Source organism: Cheilinus undulatus, linkage group 15, assembly GCF_018320785.1.
Source record: "Cheilinus undulatus linkage group 15, ASM1832078v1, whole genome shotgun sequence".
NCBI lineage: Eukaryota > Metazoa > Chordata > Actinopteri > Labriformes > Labridae > Cheilinus > Cheilinus undulatus.
In genome coordinates this window covers 44,336,312-44,351,027 of record NC_054879.1, presented here as the reverse complement: position 1 = coordinate 44,351,027, position 14,716 = coordinate 44,336,312, and the positions used below count along the sequence as shown (strand labels likewise).

General features: G+C 38.6%; 1 protein-coding gene and 1 long non-coding RNA gene across 5 annotated transcripts in view; one reads left to right on the top strand and one right to left on the bottom strand.

Annotated features, from left to right (window-relative positions):
• Nucleotides 1-14,464, top strand: part of LOC121522977 — a 50,901-nt gene extending 36,437 nt beyond the window's left edge. The window contains exon 4 of the long non-coding RNA XR_005993015.1: nucleotides 14,352-14,464. This is a non-coding gene — a long non-coding RNA (uncharacterized LOC121522977). The remainder of the gene's footprint in view (nucleotides 1-14,351) is intronic.
• The window catches only part of grb14 (growth factor receptor-bound protein 14), a 53,735-nt gene continuing 50,567 nt past the window's right edge, over nucleotides 11,549-14,716 (bottom strand). For all 4 annotated transcript variants that reach the window (XM_041807683.1, XM_041807682.1, XM_041807685.1 and 1 more), the window contains 4 exons: nucleotides 14,540-14,609; nucleotides 14,373-14,460; nucleotides 12,703-12,796; nucleotides 11,549-12,612 (listed from right to left, as the gene is read on the bottom strand). In XM_041807683.1, coding sequence (XP_041663617.1) covers nucleotides 12,466-12,612; nucleotides 12,703-12,796; nucleotides 14,373-14,460; nucleotides 14,540-14,609 — 399 coding nt within the window. In that variant the 3' untranslated portion in view covers nucleotides 11,549-12,465. The remainder of the gene's footprint in view (nucleotides 12,613-12,702; nucleotides 12,797-14,372; nucleotides 14,461-14,539; nucleotides 14,610-14,716) is intronic.

The following is a 14,716-nucleotide window of genomic DNA, read 5'->3' as shown; positions in this document are numbered from 1 at the left end:
AATATCTTTCAAAATACCTCCTGGCATTGCAAATATTTTTGACCACTGCGTAATACTTTGGGGAAGGATGAATCCCCACTCCTCCATGCCCCCATCTCTTGCTCGCTCTCTCTTTCTCTCTCTCTCTCTTACACACACAAAAACACATAAACACTCACACACACTCACAGATAGCACTACACAATGCCTGCCAATCTGCAGAGAAAAAACACCGCTCTGGGTTATTCATCGATTGACCATTCAAATCCCAACATATGCTGCTCTGCTTCTATTCCACTGTGTTCTCAGAAATGGACCATTTCCGAATTCTTCCACAAGGCTTCCTTACCCTGTGCAGGAGTCACTCGCACACCATGTAAATGAGCGAAAAAAGGAGGCAGGAATGTAAATTGATCCAACACGAGTGGAACTGTGCTTGTGCACATGCGCGCGTGTATCTGTGGGCACATTTTGACCTGTTTTGCAGAAAATGCTAGGACAATATATCATCCTAAGTTTTGCCTTATGACCTTGATGTAAATTGCCCTTATGATATATATCATGTTGTTTTGAAGTATCTGTAGTGAAGAACAGGTTGTATTATGAAGGATAGAAAAGGAGAGAAAGAAGCAGACTTTTACAGTATACAATCATTTCATCCCCTAGTGCCGCACTGTCAAACATCTCAGCTTTACTTCACTTTCCATGTCTCTCCTCCTTTAAAGTCAGAAATGTTTTCCTCTCCTAGACCCCCTCCTGCTTTTACCCCTGTCGTTTTTCCTTCTCTTATCCATCCCTCTGATCACCTAAAACATCAGTCCATCACCAGCAGAAGCCGTGGTTTATGTCTCCCTGCTGTCCACCACCGTCTGCCTTCCAGGGAGAGCTCCTCCCCCGCTGTGCCGCTGCCCGTTTGCCAAACTCGAGTGTTTTCTTTTTTTTTTTTTTTTCTTTTTACGAGACAAGTGAGCAGGTTTTTACATGGAGGACTGCCTTAATGTTGTTCAGTTGGTGGGAAGCCACACAGGGCGCAGCACTTCAGATTCTCTGTTTGCTCATGTGTGTAGGGCCAAAACTCTCTACCTTATGCTACAGAACTCCTCTGTTTCTCTGTCTCAAATACAATTTATATACACAAGCAACATCAAAATGTACATCATGAAAATAATAAACAATTAACCTTGATGGATCTCCACCAAAGATGACATAAAATAAATGACTGTAGAAATATTCAGCCCCTTTAAAGTGGCTGACCTAGTTTAACAGAGGTCCAGCCAAATTTGTGTGAGTAGTCTCACAGGTAGTGAGATGGAGATCACCTGAGTGCAGTGATTGTAGTATAAAGACACCTGTGTCTCAATGGTCCAGTCACTGGTTCTTCAGTATTCATGGCTACCATTACACCACAGAGACAAAAGAAACATTCCAAGCAACTCACAAAATGTTATGGATGGACGGACTCTAACTCAGCCAACATAGCTAAGGCTACATCTGGCAAAGCTACGTTGGCAAAGCTCACATTGCTTAAGCTCACGTTGCCAAAGCTTTGATGCTAGAGCACATGTTGCTAAAGCTCACATTGCCAAAGCTATGTTGCTAAAGCTCATGTTGCTAAAGCTCACATTGTCAAAGCTCAGGTTGCTAAAGCTATGTTGCTGAAGCTACTGTTGCCAAAGCTCACATGGTCAAAGCTATGTTGTTAAAGCTCACGTTGCTAAAGCTCACGTAGCCAAAGCTTTGATGCTAGAGCACATGTTGCTAAAGCTCACATTGCCAAAGCCCTGTTGCTAAAGCTCACGTTGCTAAAGTTCAATTTGCCAAAGCTCACCTTGTCAAAGCTATGTTGCTGAAGCTCATGTTACTAAAGCTCATGTTGCTAAAGCTCACATTGTCAAAGCTCAGGTTGCTAAAGCTATGTTGCTGAAGCTACTGTTGCCAAAGCTCACATGGTCAAAGCTACGTTGCTAAAGCTCACGTAGCCAAAGCTATGATGCTAGAGCTCATGTTGCTAAAGCTCACATTGCCAAAGCCGTGTTGCTAAAGCTTATGTTGCTAAAGCTCACGTCGCTAAAGCTCAGGTCGCTAAAGCTCAGGTCGCTAAAGCTCAGGTTGCTAAAGCTTACGTCGCTTAAGCTTATGCTGCTAAAGTTAACAGACCTGCATTTACTTTCATTGTAATATCTTCTCCGTTGCTACTGTAGTGATGTTAGCTTTAATTAAAGCTTACAAAGGTAAAGTGAGTAAAACTGGACCAGTTACCATTTAATTACATCTGCAAGAGGAGGCATCTAAGTTCTGCAGTTTGGAGCCACTCTCAGTAACAGACAAAGAGGCGAAACTAAGAGGCACTTTTAGCCTCTCTGACAGCAGCTACAACATGCTTGTCTTCTTGTAGGATGAGCTCCAGTCTGTAACTGTTTATTTCCATTATCAAAACTTAACCTTAAAAAGAATGAATGTTAATGCGTCGTCTGTGGCTTTTGGAGCCAGCCCCTGGAGGACACTGGAGGAAGCACAGTTTTCTGCATTTCTGAGCTGGCTTCATTTTGTTCCACTAAGCCACTTTTCACAACAAACACAGGAATTTAACTGTTGCTAAGCCTATAGCTGAACATGTTCTTCTGTCAGTTTAAAGTTTGTCACATTTTTCATGCCATTCCTCCTCATTTCCTCGTTTAACTGAGGTAAATAACTCAGCAGGAGCTCCATCTGTCAACAGAGCTGTCAGACCTAACATCAAAAACTGAACTTCTCAGAAAAGTGTACACTTAGACATAAATCACCATGGTAACTACTTAGTATGATAAAGAAACCACTTTCTCCACATGCACTTTAATGTTCTCTGATGTTATAGCTTTACCCATGTTTTATTTGTTAACATTGAAGAGGCAGAGCAGCTGGTCAGCAGGGGTAGCCGATAATGTTTGGCCTGTTGTCAGGCTACAGTCTTAAGTAATTAAGATTTTTATACACACCATGAAAAGCTGTACCAATCATGCCTGAATCAAACTTGATTTATGTCTTGATGTGTGTCAGGATGTGGTCTGAGAGTATGTAAACACTTGGCTATCGCTGGGATATGGCGATTTGGTCTGAGCAGTGGAGGTATGCCTTTCAACTGGGGATTAGGAGGGGACGTGGCCTCTATAGGGCTCCCTCCGAGCAGAGCCAGTCCTCCCATGTTAATTTCTCAAGGTCATGAAGAACCTCTGCGATGTTTCAGCTTTGAAGGTGGACTGAAAAATACAATAACAGGAACCCTGCTGGAGAAAAGACAACACACAGATTAGATAGCAGTGAATCTACCTGCTTGGTTGGATCAAAGAGGCCACTTAGGAAACTTTAATAAAAGCAATAACTCATATTAAGGAAATAAAGAAGCCAATCTGTAGTATTACTGTAACAGAGCATCTCTTTTTCTCAGCTCCTGCAGGAATACGCACTAATACCACTATTCATCACTCACTGTCTTTACACTTACTCCACAAGCCGTGCTGTCTACATCTAATTGAGCTACTTTACATTGTAATAAGGTAACAAAATGCAGCGGATTAAAGCGCACCCAGTTCCCTTATGTATTTAAAAATAGGGCTTTGGACAAAAAAGAGGCTACATCGCATGTGTCTCCCCTTTTGAGATTTAATGACTATCCTGTGACTCCACAGAGAATTACTGCCAGTAATTGATTATTAAAACTTGAAATTGCAAGCCACATCCATTATTTGAAGAGTGCATGTGTTCTCCTTGTAATTAACAAAGCTTGGCACTTACCGTTCGACGGTTCCAGGACCATCAGAAAAAAAAATTCAGAGGTTAGAAAGGCGGTTTATGGAGCAAGAGCTGTCTGGGCATTTATCTGAGACATAATAAATGACTGAAGCGGCCCAGTACAGTGAGAAACAACACAGAACAGCCAGTACTGAGACGACTCAGTGTATAAAATCCTGACAGCTATTATATCACTATTTTTGTGACTTATAATCAGCAGTAAATAAATACTCACCCTCCACATCTTCACCCTGTTAATGGTTTTGATTCAGTTTTACTTCAAAGCTTTCAAATAACCAGCCAACCAACCTTCAACCGTAGCCATGAGCTTTAGGTACAAGTGGTTGAAATGTTCCTCAGCAGGGTGGCTGGGCTCAGCCTTAGATAACAGGGTGACGAGTTTGGAGTAAAGCGCTGCTCCTTGGCATCGAAAGGGGTCAGTTGAAGTGGTTCGGGCATGTGATCAGGATGCCTCCTGGCTGCCTCCCTGCAGAGGTCTTCCAGGCACAGCCAACTGGAAGGAGACCTCAGGGCAGAGGAAGAGCTCTCTGCAGCCATGGTATGTCCCATCTGTCTGGGGAGCTCCTCAGAATCCCCCAGGAGGAGCAGGAAAGCGTCGCCCGATGTCTGGGTTGACTCGCTTGGCCTGCTGCCGCAGCAACCCAGCCCCGAATATGCAGAAGATGCATGGATGGATACTAGCTCTTCTGCCAGTGGTGGACTTAGGGTGTTTGAGGCAGGGGAGGAAAATAATAAAAAAGGGCACCTGATGTATGGGGTGGGGCTCCAGCGCACAAAAAGTTGTCATACATTCATGGTGGAATAGTTAGAAACACTTGTTAAGATTTTATTTTTTAAATTTTATGATTGTATCTGATAATCCTCTTCAGCAAAACAGATAGGGAATTTAAAATATTTAAAGATTTATTTCACAGACACACAAGGGAGGAAGTCAGCAAAAATGAACTTGATGCCAAGGAGCCTATGGCACAATATTCCATGCTCTCCACTGTGAACATGTACTCTCTAAAGGGCACAACATCACATTTGTCCATTAGAAGGAAACCCATCAGAACACTTAGTAACTTTTGTCTGCTTAGAGGAAACCTTAGAGGACACTTTATCATATTCATCTTTTTACCTCCGCCAAGGAGGTGATGTGATCGGCAGGGTTTGTTAATTTGTTAGTTTGTTAGCAACATAACTCGAAAAGTTATGGGCGGATTTTGATGAAATTTTCAGGAAATGTCAGAAATGGCATAAGGAAGAACTGATTAGATTTTGGGAGGTATCCGGATCACCGTCTGGATCCAGGAATTTTTTAAAGAATTCTGTTCTATTGGGAGATAGGGCTAATGGCGGAGGTCTGCACTCTCCAAGTGCTTTTCTAGTTTCAAAATAAAAGTGAATTAAACTCCTGTTTAGGGTTATGTTAGGGGCTAAGGGAATGATTAGGATACCAAAAGTTAAAAACCTGACCTTCAAAACTAGAATACAAAATATTTATAAAGCCAAGTAAACAGTCTGCTTACTGGAAAAGATTGTCCTCCATGAAGCCATTCTAACACAACAAGCATAGCTTACATAGCTCTGTTAGCCTCGTACGATATGTAGAAAATGTAGCTACATAGCATATGTTGCTATGAAGCTAAGGTAGCTAAAGCTAAGTTCACAAAGCAGTTGCATATCTATGATATATTTAGTTGAGTTTATTAATTCTACATAGCAAGGTTAGCTTTAGCTACGGTTGCTAAAGCTCACGGCCAGTAGGAATGTCGTAGAGAGATCAAACCAACGTTGAAACGCTCGTCTCATCGAGACCCACAAATCACACGCTGACACCCCTAACCTATCTCAAACAGGAAGCCGGCAATTTGCCTTTCAAAATAAAATTTTCCAGGAAAATTGGTCTCCAAACAAAAAATCATCTTCTCCTAGGCCATAAATGGTACCAGCTTGGGAAGACACACTAGGCTGTGCTGATCAAAAGTTCTTAAGGAATTTGTTGTTTCTCAAACGGTTTCCGAATTCGAAGCCCTCATAGTCAACCCAGAAGAAGCCCTCCCTGCAGCCCCCATTCAAATGAATGGGGGCAGCACTGCCCCCTCTAAGTCCACCAGTGTCTTTTTCTTCTTATGATTATAGAATAATGGAGATGGAAGCAACAATGACATCTAAAACTACTAATTTGTGCAATGGGGACTCAGAAAACTTCTTATCTTATGGCACAATTTGTCCCATAAGATAATTTTTCCCCCCCAAGACATTTGTGAAACTCTATGTAAAAATACAAAATGTATTTTTTACAGATTCAGCGTTGATTCTGCATGGTCTTTAAAGTGTCCTTACACTTAGATTATATGAGATTTCTTACTGATTGACAGTATTTTTACGTAAAAATGATCAGCACTGCAGCTGTTTCTGTACTTTTCTATTTAAAGCCAAATTCTCCCTTTTGTTTTAAACAAAGCTGTTCTGTACACTGCAGATAGGAAATCCTCCCACTGATTTCTAGCTTTAAATAAAGAAACGTGTGGGAAATGCATCCTATCCACCTACATGACCTCCTCTGCATGCTGCTTCTGATCTATAATCTATTTAAACGATGTTCTTGTTTTATTTTGTTTGTCCATGACAACTGAATGTTTATTACTACAAATAAAAATCAAAAAACAGGACCACAACCTACACGATGCAGCCAGAATTATATTTCCTAAAATAAAAGAACTTCCTTTGTAGTTTTTGCGTTTTTTTCCTTTTTTTTGCAGAAAGACGAGAGTATTTTGCTAATGTAATCTGTTTTTCATATCAGCCTGAGCTTGTCTTTGCTTCAGTCCACTGTAACTACAGTCAGCAGCTGTTAGATTTGCTTCCAGCCTGAGATCCTCCTGATGGGAGACTCTTTGCAGAGCAGCATTCAAAGCCTCTAACCTTGACTATAGCACATCCCCTAAACAAACCTTCCCTCATTACCTCATAGACTCTGCCCAGACTCCTACCCAGGCCCAGAAAATGCCCTTTTGTGGATCAAGAGCAGAGCAAACAGCAAGGTCTTCACTTCATTGGAGATAATCAGTAATTGGCCGAAGACAGCGAAGCCTAATAATTGAAAACAGACTGAGGGAATACAAGAAGAAGGGCATTTAAGAACAGTGTTAAGTTGAAACTCTCGAGTACAAAACCTGAAGTCATAAGAGTGAGAGTGCAGGCAGGAGTGCTGAGGAGTGTGAGGAACAGTGCTGGTTGTCCACCAGGGCCGAAAAACCGAGCGAGGGAGAGAGGTTTTATTTACTGGGAGAAACGCTGTATCCACAGGCCGTTTTGGGCAGGATGGAGCTGGATGAATTCATTAAAGGAAGCGCAGTTTCTCCCAGCTGCCATCTCTCCCCCTGCAGCCAGACTCCGATCAATGGCAGGAATACATCCAAAACAACATTTAGCACAGGACCTCGGAAGCAGGGGTGCATTTAAGACTTCTCTGTGTGCACACATCTCCCCTGGATGTGAGCACTGTTTCTAAAACGTGCTATTGAAGTAGAGCAGCAGAGGTATAGGGGCAATGTGTTTGTATCACATCAGAGAGGATTGTTTAACACCGAGGCTGCAAGACAAGACACTCTGCTGTGGACTAGTTTGTAGGAGAACCAAAATCAGATCAAATAGGGCTTTTTATTTTTTTTAAGTCCTAAAAGTTAAAAATGAAAAATAAAATCTTACACCTGTAATCCTAAATGACTTATCAGAGCAGGAACAGGCAAACAAGGATTGTTAGAAATAAAATCAGAACTATTGTAAGTATTAAACCGGATTCTTGGATATTTGCATGGCAGATGACATGCGTTCATATTGAAGTCTTACTTTATGGCGAACCTATGCTGTGTCTTTGACACATTCTAAATATATTATGTAATTTAAATAGGCTGTTATGCTTTCTATAATAGGCAGTACAAAAGCAAAATGCTTCTAGTACCATCTAGTGGTTGGAAAAATGATCAGTGGTGCTCGACTTGGAGGACAGAGGACTCATGCGTACTAGTAGATACAGAGCCAGCAGTACTGGACAGTGTTAGGCTAATGTGTACCTTGTCTGGGGACTGGACAATGTTTATACAGTTTTTAAGATATATCCAGATAATTCCAATCAAGATATAGGATAATATAATCTATACTAATAGACTAGGATAATAATAGAATAAATGCCAGTGAAGTCTGTTTATAGAAAACCAAAAAACAGCATAATGGTTATAGATCACAAGAAGATGTCTTTTAATGCAAAGGCTTAATGGGATTTTTTTTATTTATTTTTTACTTTAGTTTGTTTATTTAGGAGCATTCTGTACAAATGAAATGATAACAGCAGCAAAAATAGAAGTCTTAAACTCTCAATAATGGCTGATTTATTCTAGTTTTCAAACTTTTGCACTCTGTCTAAATTGCACAAATATGTTGGCAACATTTGGAAAAGTATAACTGAGCAGAAAAAGGGTCCATTTTCAGTTATTCAATGCTATTCTCTCTCTATAGGTTAGAATTATGACTGAAGATTTTTAGCATTTTCACACATGTATATGAGAGTATAACAATTTTGGCCCTGTAGGGGTAGGACTAGAAAAGCTTTTATCTTCCTTCTGCCCCTTCTTGAACTTTGTAATTGTCCTTAACAAAGGTTGACTGTATGATGAACAGACTGTCAGGATTATGTGACTTCATTTTGCTGGGAAGTGTTTTTTTTTTTTTTTTTTTATTCTATGTTCGAGATAAATAAATGAAATTAATTGAAAGTGTATGATAATTTTGGCAACCTAAACACACAGAAATGTTCCCCATCAGTATTGTGTAATTATTGCACACAAAGTTCTGCACACGTTCCAAATTGCACAAACACACTGGCCACACTTGCCTTGGAAAAGTAGGTAATTAATATTTCAAATGAGCTGGTAAGTTTGAAAGCTCAGCCTCGTGTTTGAACATGAATACCAAAAATGAAGTCTACAGTACTCCTGAAGGTCCGGTTTCTGCAGGAATTACAGCACTGGATCGTTTTAGAGCAGATGTTTGGCTAAGTGTCTCGGGCACTTGTTTGAGATCTTCAGTCGGTCAGAAATGATGTAAATTTTCAAGAAACGTCCTTAAGATTTCTTGAACATTTTGTTAAAATAGCCCATAAAAAGTACCCCAAACTTTTCTTGAAATATTCCCTAAATGTTTCAGTGAAACATTTTCAAGGCTAAACATTCCAACAAAAAATACTAACTAGAGCATGAAAACTTTCATGTGAATTCACCATATTTCAAAGTGATTTACCCCCAAAATTTCTTAGCAAATTTCCCAAAGTTAGCGATACATTGCTCAAAATGCCAGAAAATTCCTCCAAATCTCCTGAAATCAACATGAAACCAAAATCCTCACCCATATTCCCAAACAGATTTTCAATAATAAATAAATTTCCAAACTTCATTGAAAATGCCCAAAATACCACCAAATAGCCCCCAAATTTAAATAAAACTCCCCAAAATTAAAACATTTTCCCAAACATCAAACAAGTTTCCCAAATTCCAATGGAAATAAAAATATATATATCAAAAAAAAAAAAAAATACACACAAAATTTTAAGTCAAATTCCCCAAGTTAAAAATACTAATAAAAGTTATTACAACACAAAAAATCCAGGTAAATGTCCCCAGAAACTTCCAGTGAAGTAGTAAATTTGACAACTTCATAATCAATCTTGCTAGTTTCAAACACTTTTGAAACGTTGCCAACATGTTTGTGCAATTTAGGCGGTACGCTCCCACCTTTGGGTAAAAATGTGACTAAAGAACATTTCTGTACTTTTTTAATATCAACAATCATTAAAATAATGAAGATTTAAGCATTCTGAAATATATTTAAAATCTTAAATAATTCTGAAAACCTTTGTATACATAAATGTTGCCGATGTTTTATTGGGTTATTTCTATTTTTTGGATGGAATAGGTCAGGAGGGAGGGACACCTTCGCTTCTTGCTGGCTCCGCCCACTTTACCTAAAGTTGTCAATATATTTGTGCAATTGAGACAGTGCTCTCTAAAGGCATGGCTGAAGACCGTGAAGTTTCTGTACTTGTTGATTCCATAGATCATCAAATAAAGGAGATTTGCATTTTTGAAACAGTTTGCCTGAAATTATTCCTGAAATTAAAAATTGCATGGGTTTGCTGATTAGTTTTCTCAGCTTGAGATCTCTCTTAAAAAAGTGTATGTGTATTATAAACAGTTTAGCTCTATTTACCACCCAGTCGACTGTACTGTGTATTAAAGTTTAATAAAGGCTCTGTTTGTCAGACTAAAAGCTTCCTTTGGTCCCAGATCTCCATGTATCAGTGAACTACATTCCCCATAAATGACAAATTTCTTCTTAAGTTATCTGATACAAAGTCAAACAGACAGTTTTCATGTATGAAACTTTGCATTTTATGACATTCATTGTTCAAAGCGCTGTCGTCCAGCTCATACAAAAATGAAAATGAACATTCCAATCATGTCTCTGATTTATAAAACCTTGTATTAAAAGCTGATGCATAATTTTAAATCCACAGAATACCTTTAAAATAATAACAAACCCAGGTTTAGCAAACTGTTGACCTGAATCTTTGGAAAAATACAAAATCTAAATTTAAGTATACAATGCATTCAGATGTGATCACAATCAGTCACAGCTTATCACTGATTTCCATCGTCATGGCTAAAGCTGATGGAATATTTTTAACGGCTGTGGCTCAAAAGCAAGCCCAGAAGTAATTTCATGTAATAGGAACATTAAATCAGACACATTAGAACAGTGCAGGTGAGCTACTGTAGCTTGTGTTTCTGTACATCCCCTCTCTTGTTGTCTCTCTGTCTACAGCAGTCTGAGTCCAGCTTACAGAGCGTGCACAGTGATGCTTCCTGAGAGAACGGCTGTGTCCCAAATCACACCCTCCTCACTACATGGAACGTTCTAGAGTGGATACAACATTTAGTAGTGCTGTCCCAATAATATGCCTCATTATAGTGATCTCATTGTATCCTAAAACGCTCTGTGGAAAGTAGTGAGCAACCCATGGTCACTATCCCAGCAATATCCCCCATCATGCATTGCTTTAATGAGCAGAATCTGAACTTACTATCTATCTATCTGTCTGTCTGTCTGTCTGTCTGTCTGTCTGTCTGTCTGTCTATCTATCTATCTATCTATCTATCTATCTATCTATCTATCTATCTATCTATCTATCTATCTGTCTATCTGTCTATCTATCTGTCAAATATATCGGTACGAAAGGGGATTAGGGCCACTGAAACAAAAATCTTTGGGATACAATTTTTTTTTTTTTTATGGTGAGAAACAACTCAGAATTCTGATTTTAATCTCAGAATTCTGACTTTAGGGCCACTGAAAAAAAATTCTTTGAGACTTTTTCTTTTTACTGGTGAGAAAAAAAGTTAGAATTCTGACTTTTTTCTCAGCATTGTGGATTTAATCTCAGAATTCTGACTTTAATCCAAGAATTTTATTTATTTATTTATTCAAAAATATGACTTTAATCTCAGAATTCTGACTTTTTTTCTCAGAACTTTAATGTCAGTATTCTGAGTTTGATTTCAAAATTCTGGCTTTAATTTCAGAATTCTGACTTTTTCTCAGGACTGACTTTAACCTCAGGATTCTAACTTTAATCTCAGGACTGACTTTAATCTCAGGATTCTAACTTTAATCTCAGGAGTCTGACGTTAATCTCAGAATTCTGGCTTTAATCTCAGAATTCTGACTTTAATCTCAGGAATGATTTTAATCTAACGATTCTGACTTTAATCTCAGAATTCTGACTTTTTCTCACAAGTAAAAAAAAAAATACGTCTCAATTTTTTTTTCAGTGGCTCTAATCCCTTCTGATGTAGAGATTCTGAGTAGTAGAGATAGTAGAGATGAGTGAAATTCTACCATTTCTTGGTAGCTGTTTTTATGTTTAAACTGTGAGACAACAATAACATCACTGATGTGTCCCAAATCACTTATTTATTGTACCACTCTTTAGACCACCTACACAGCTCACTATAAAGGGCATAGGGAATGAGTGCATGATTTTGGACACAACCCTTGTTCTTTGTTCTCTGATACAGAAAACGTTTTTTAAAAAATACCTGAATATTATGAGATTAAATGACAATGGAACTTAAGATAGCTTAGATTTACTCATGTAAAAGGACAGAAGTCACTGGTCTGATAGCTTAGATTTACTCATGTAAAAGGACAGAAGTCTCTGGTATGATAGCTTAGATTTACTCATGTAAAAGGACAGAAGTTTTTCTGGTACGATTCCCACGATATTGTGGGTTCAGTAAAATGATACCCCTGTTAGGATTCGATCATTGCATTTATGGACCATAAATTCTAGATTTCTATAATCACTGACATATATCATCTCAGCTACTGTATGCCACTCACCAGGAAAAGAAGCACATGCACATGTTGTCAGTCTTTATGGTCTATTGTCAAACTCATCTTTTTCTCTAAAGGAAAAAAGGATCATGAACTCAGTGTGGGTGTGGATGATAGATAACAGTGGATTCAGCTCACATGGCTGCTCAGTAAGTCTGTGTATATTCTTCTTCAAGGCACGAGAACACTGGGAGTGTTTGTCCAGAAAGGCCCTGGAGTTAAGGTGCATGCAGGCCCTCGGGGGTCTTCTGGGTCCCTTGTTCACAAGGTGATCCGGGCACAGTGGTGTTTCAGCTTGCAGGGCAACACACCGCGGTTTAGCTGGTAAAACTCCACCAGCTGGATCAAGTCAGTGAAGCGCGTGTGACCATCGTCCAGACTGTAGAATAACTCCCCTTCTTCATCCACCTACAGGGAAGCATGCATATCCAGATGGATCAGGTATTAGGATGAATATAAATAGATGATCTGTAGCACCAAAGAATGAACGGTACTCACAGGTAAGATCTGAAAGTGTTTGATTTTCTGCATGTGGCACAGAGACAACACAAATGTCTTAGGGTTGCTTTGGCTGTCTCTCAGAAGAAAAACCCTGAGAGCAAAAAAGTCAAATTAAACTCTTAAAAGTCAGCTAAAAAATTCTGACACAAAACAACACATCATAAAAACAACAGAACATTCATCCAGTTGTTCACCTGCCAATAATGTTGCACAGACTACCCTGTTTTTGCTTTTTGAGTTTAGATATATCATCAATTTTCCTGATTATAATAAATATGTTACATACCACCATAATCAGGGTTCTTGCTCTTTTCTAGAGATCATTTCTCATGAATATTTGAGAACATTTTACTGACGTGACAGGACTTTACCATTCCCATACACCAGTATGATCATTTTTATGGCAGTCGGGTGATTACCACGAACTCTTACAGGCTTTTAAATGAGGATGAATCCTAAAAGAAAAATTCAAATACACCTACATGTCAGAACTTAGTTTTCTTAATATAAAAACATTACTATTGTATTTTTTTTTTTAAAGGTTGCAATGACAGTTAGGGTGTTTATAACCTTTTAATTCTGATTTATCTAAAAAGTAAAACATGGACAAATAAAGTGCCACCAGCATATCGATGAGCTAATACCAACAAACTAAGGAAATGGTGTGTTTTTTCCTTCTTTTTAATCTTTCTTTCTCCTGTTTTTTTAATCAATATTATTTTCTAACTGCCTTTGTTTCATATTGGCTGCTTGTTAATTATCAATGGGCTTGTGTTATTGTTTAATACTGTATTCTGAAAAAACAAATTAAAAATATGCATTAAAAAAGTTACACAATAGGTGCAATCAATTTTTTTTTAAATCGTGATTATTGCGTGCTTTATTGCCCCTTCCAAAACCCATGTCAGTCTCTGCCTGCAGGCACAGTGATGTTAAACAAGTCCACCACTGCTGCTTAAAGACGGCTCAGTGGACGAGTCATCTGAACCTTTTAAATGTTCTCTCATTGGCTGAGAATCTTTTGATCTACCAATAAAAGTAGGTTTGGACCTAAACAGGAAGTCAATCATGCTAAGTTAAAGACAGAAAAAAAAAACACGTAGTAACAGATCTGGGCGTTGTAGCTGCTTATGAAAGAATGTCATACAGCCTTGGTTCCCAACCTGGGGTCCGGGACCCCCTTAGGGGGGCACCAGAGATCTTGGAGGAAAAAGAAATCATGGTATAGCACAAATAATTCATACAATGGTTGCTGGGTAGAAGAATTTGTGTTTAGGGCTAGGATAGTTGGATTTACACAAAAATAATCATAATATTTGTTAATTTTGGGTTAGGGATGAGCATTGAGTTGATAGATTTGGTAGGAGACAAAAGAACACTGTCATGTTTTTATTTTTGTAATTTAATTTCTGTCTATATTTTTGAACACAAAAGGAAGGCTGACCCGTCTTGGTTTGTGGGTGGGAAGCTGTTTTTATAATAGACTAAGATGTTTTGTTTTATGTGTTTATGACTGGTTTGGTTATTATAAAACTAAAAAAAATTTAAATGCAAAATAGAGGAATTTTAAACACAAATATGAATGTTAATCTTTTGACAGCCGTAATAAAGATACATTTAATATTTATTGATTTATTTCAAAACAGAGGATGAGCTGAACTTCTTACCCATCTATAAGACCCTGCTGAGTGATGAGGCGCTGAGACTCGTCCCGGGACAGTTTTCCATGGAACCATGACTGAGCCAAATGTAGAGCTGAAGCACAAATACAAGCAGGTTATACGTTATTTATTCCACTTAGTACATAAAAATGATTGTAAATGATAACACAGACCTATGTTTGATGAAGAGTTCTGTGATGTTGAAGGGCTGCCATGGCCGCTAAGACGGTGACAGCTTTTCCTCTGAGAGACAATCAAAAATGAACACAAATGCACTCATGTTTTGTTAATTCAAAGTTATCCGCTCCTATATATGACCCAGTAGTTTTGACCTTAGTATCTCAGAGTTG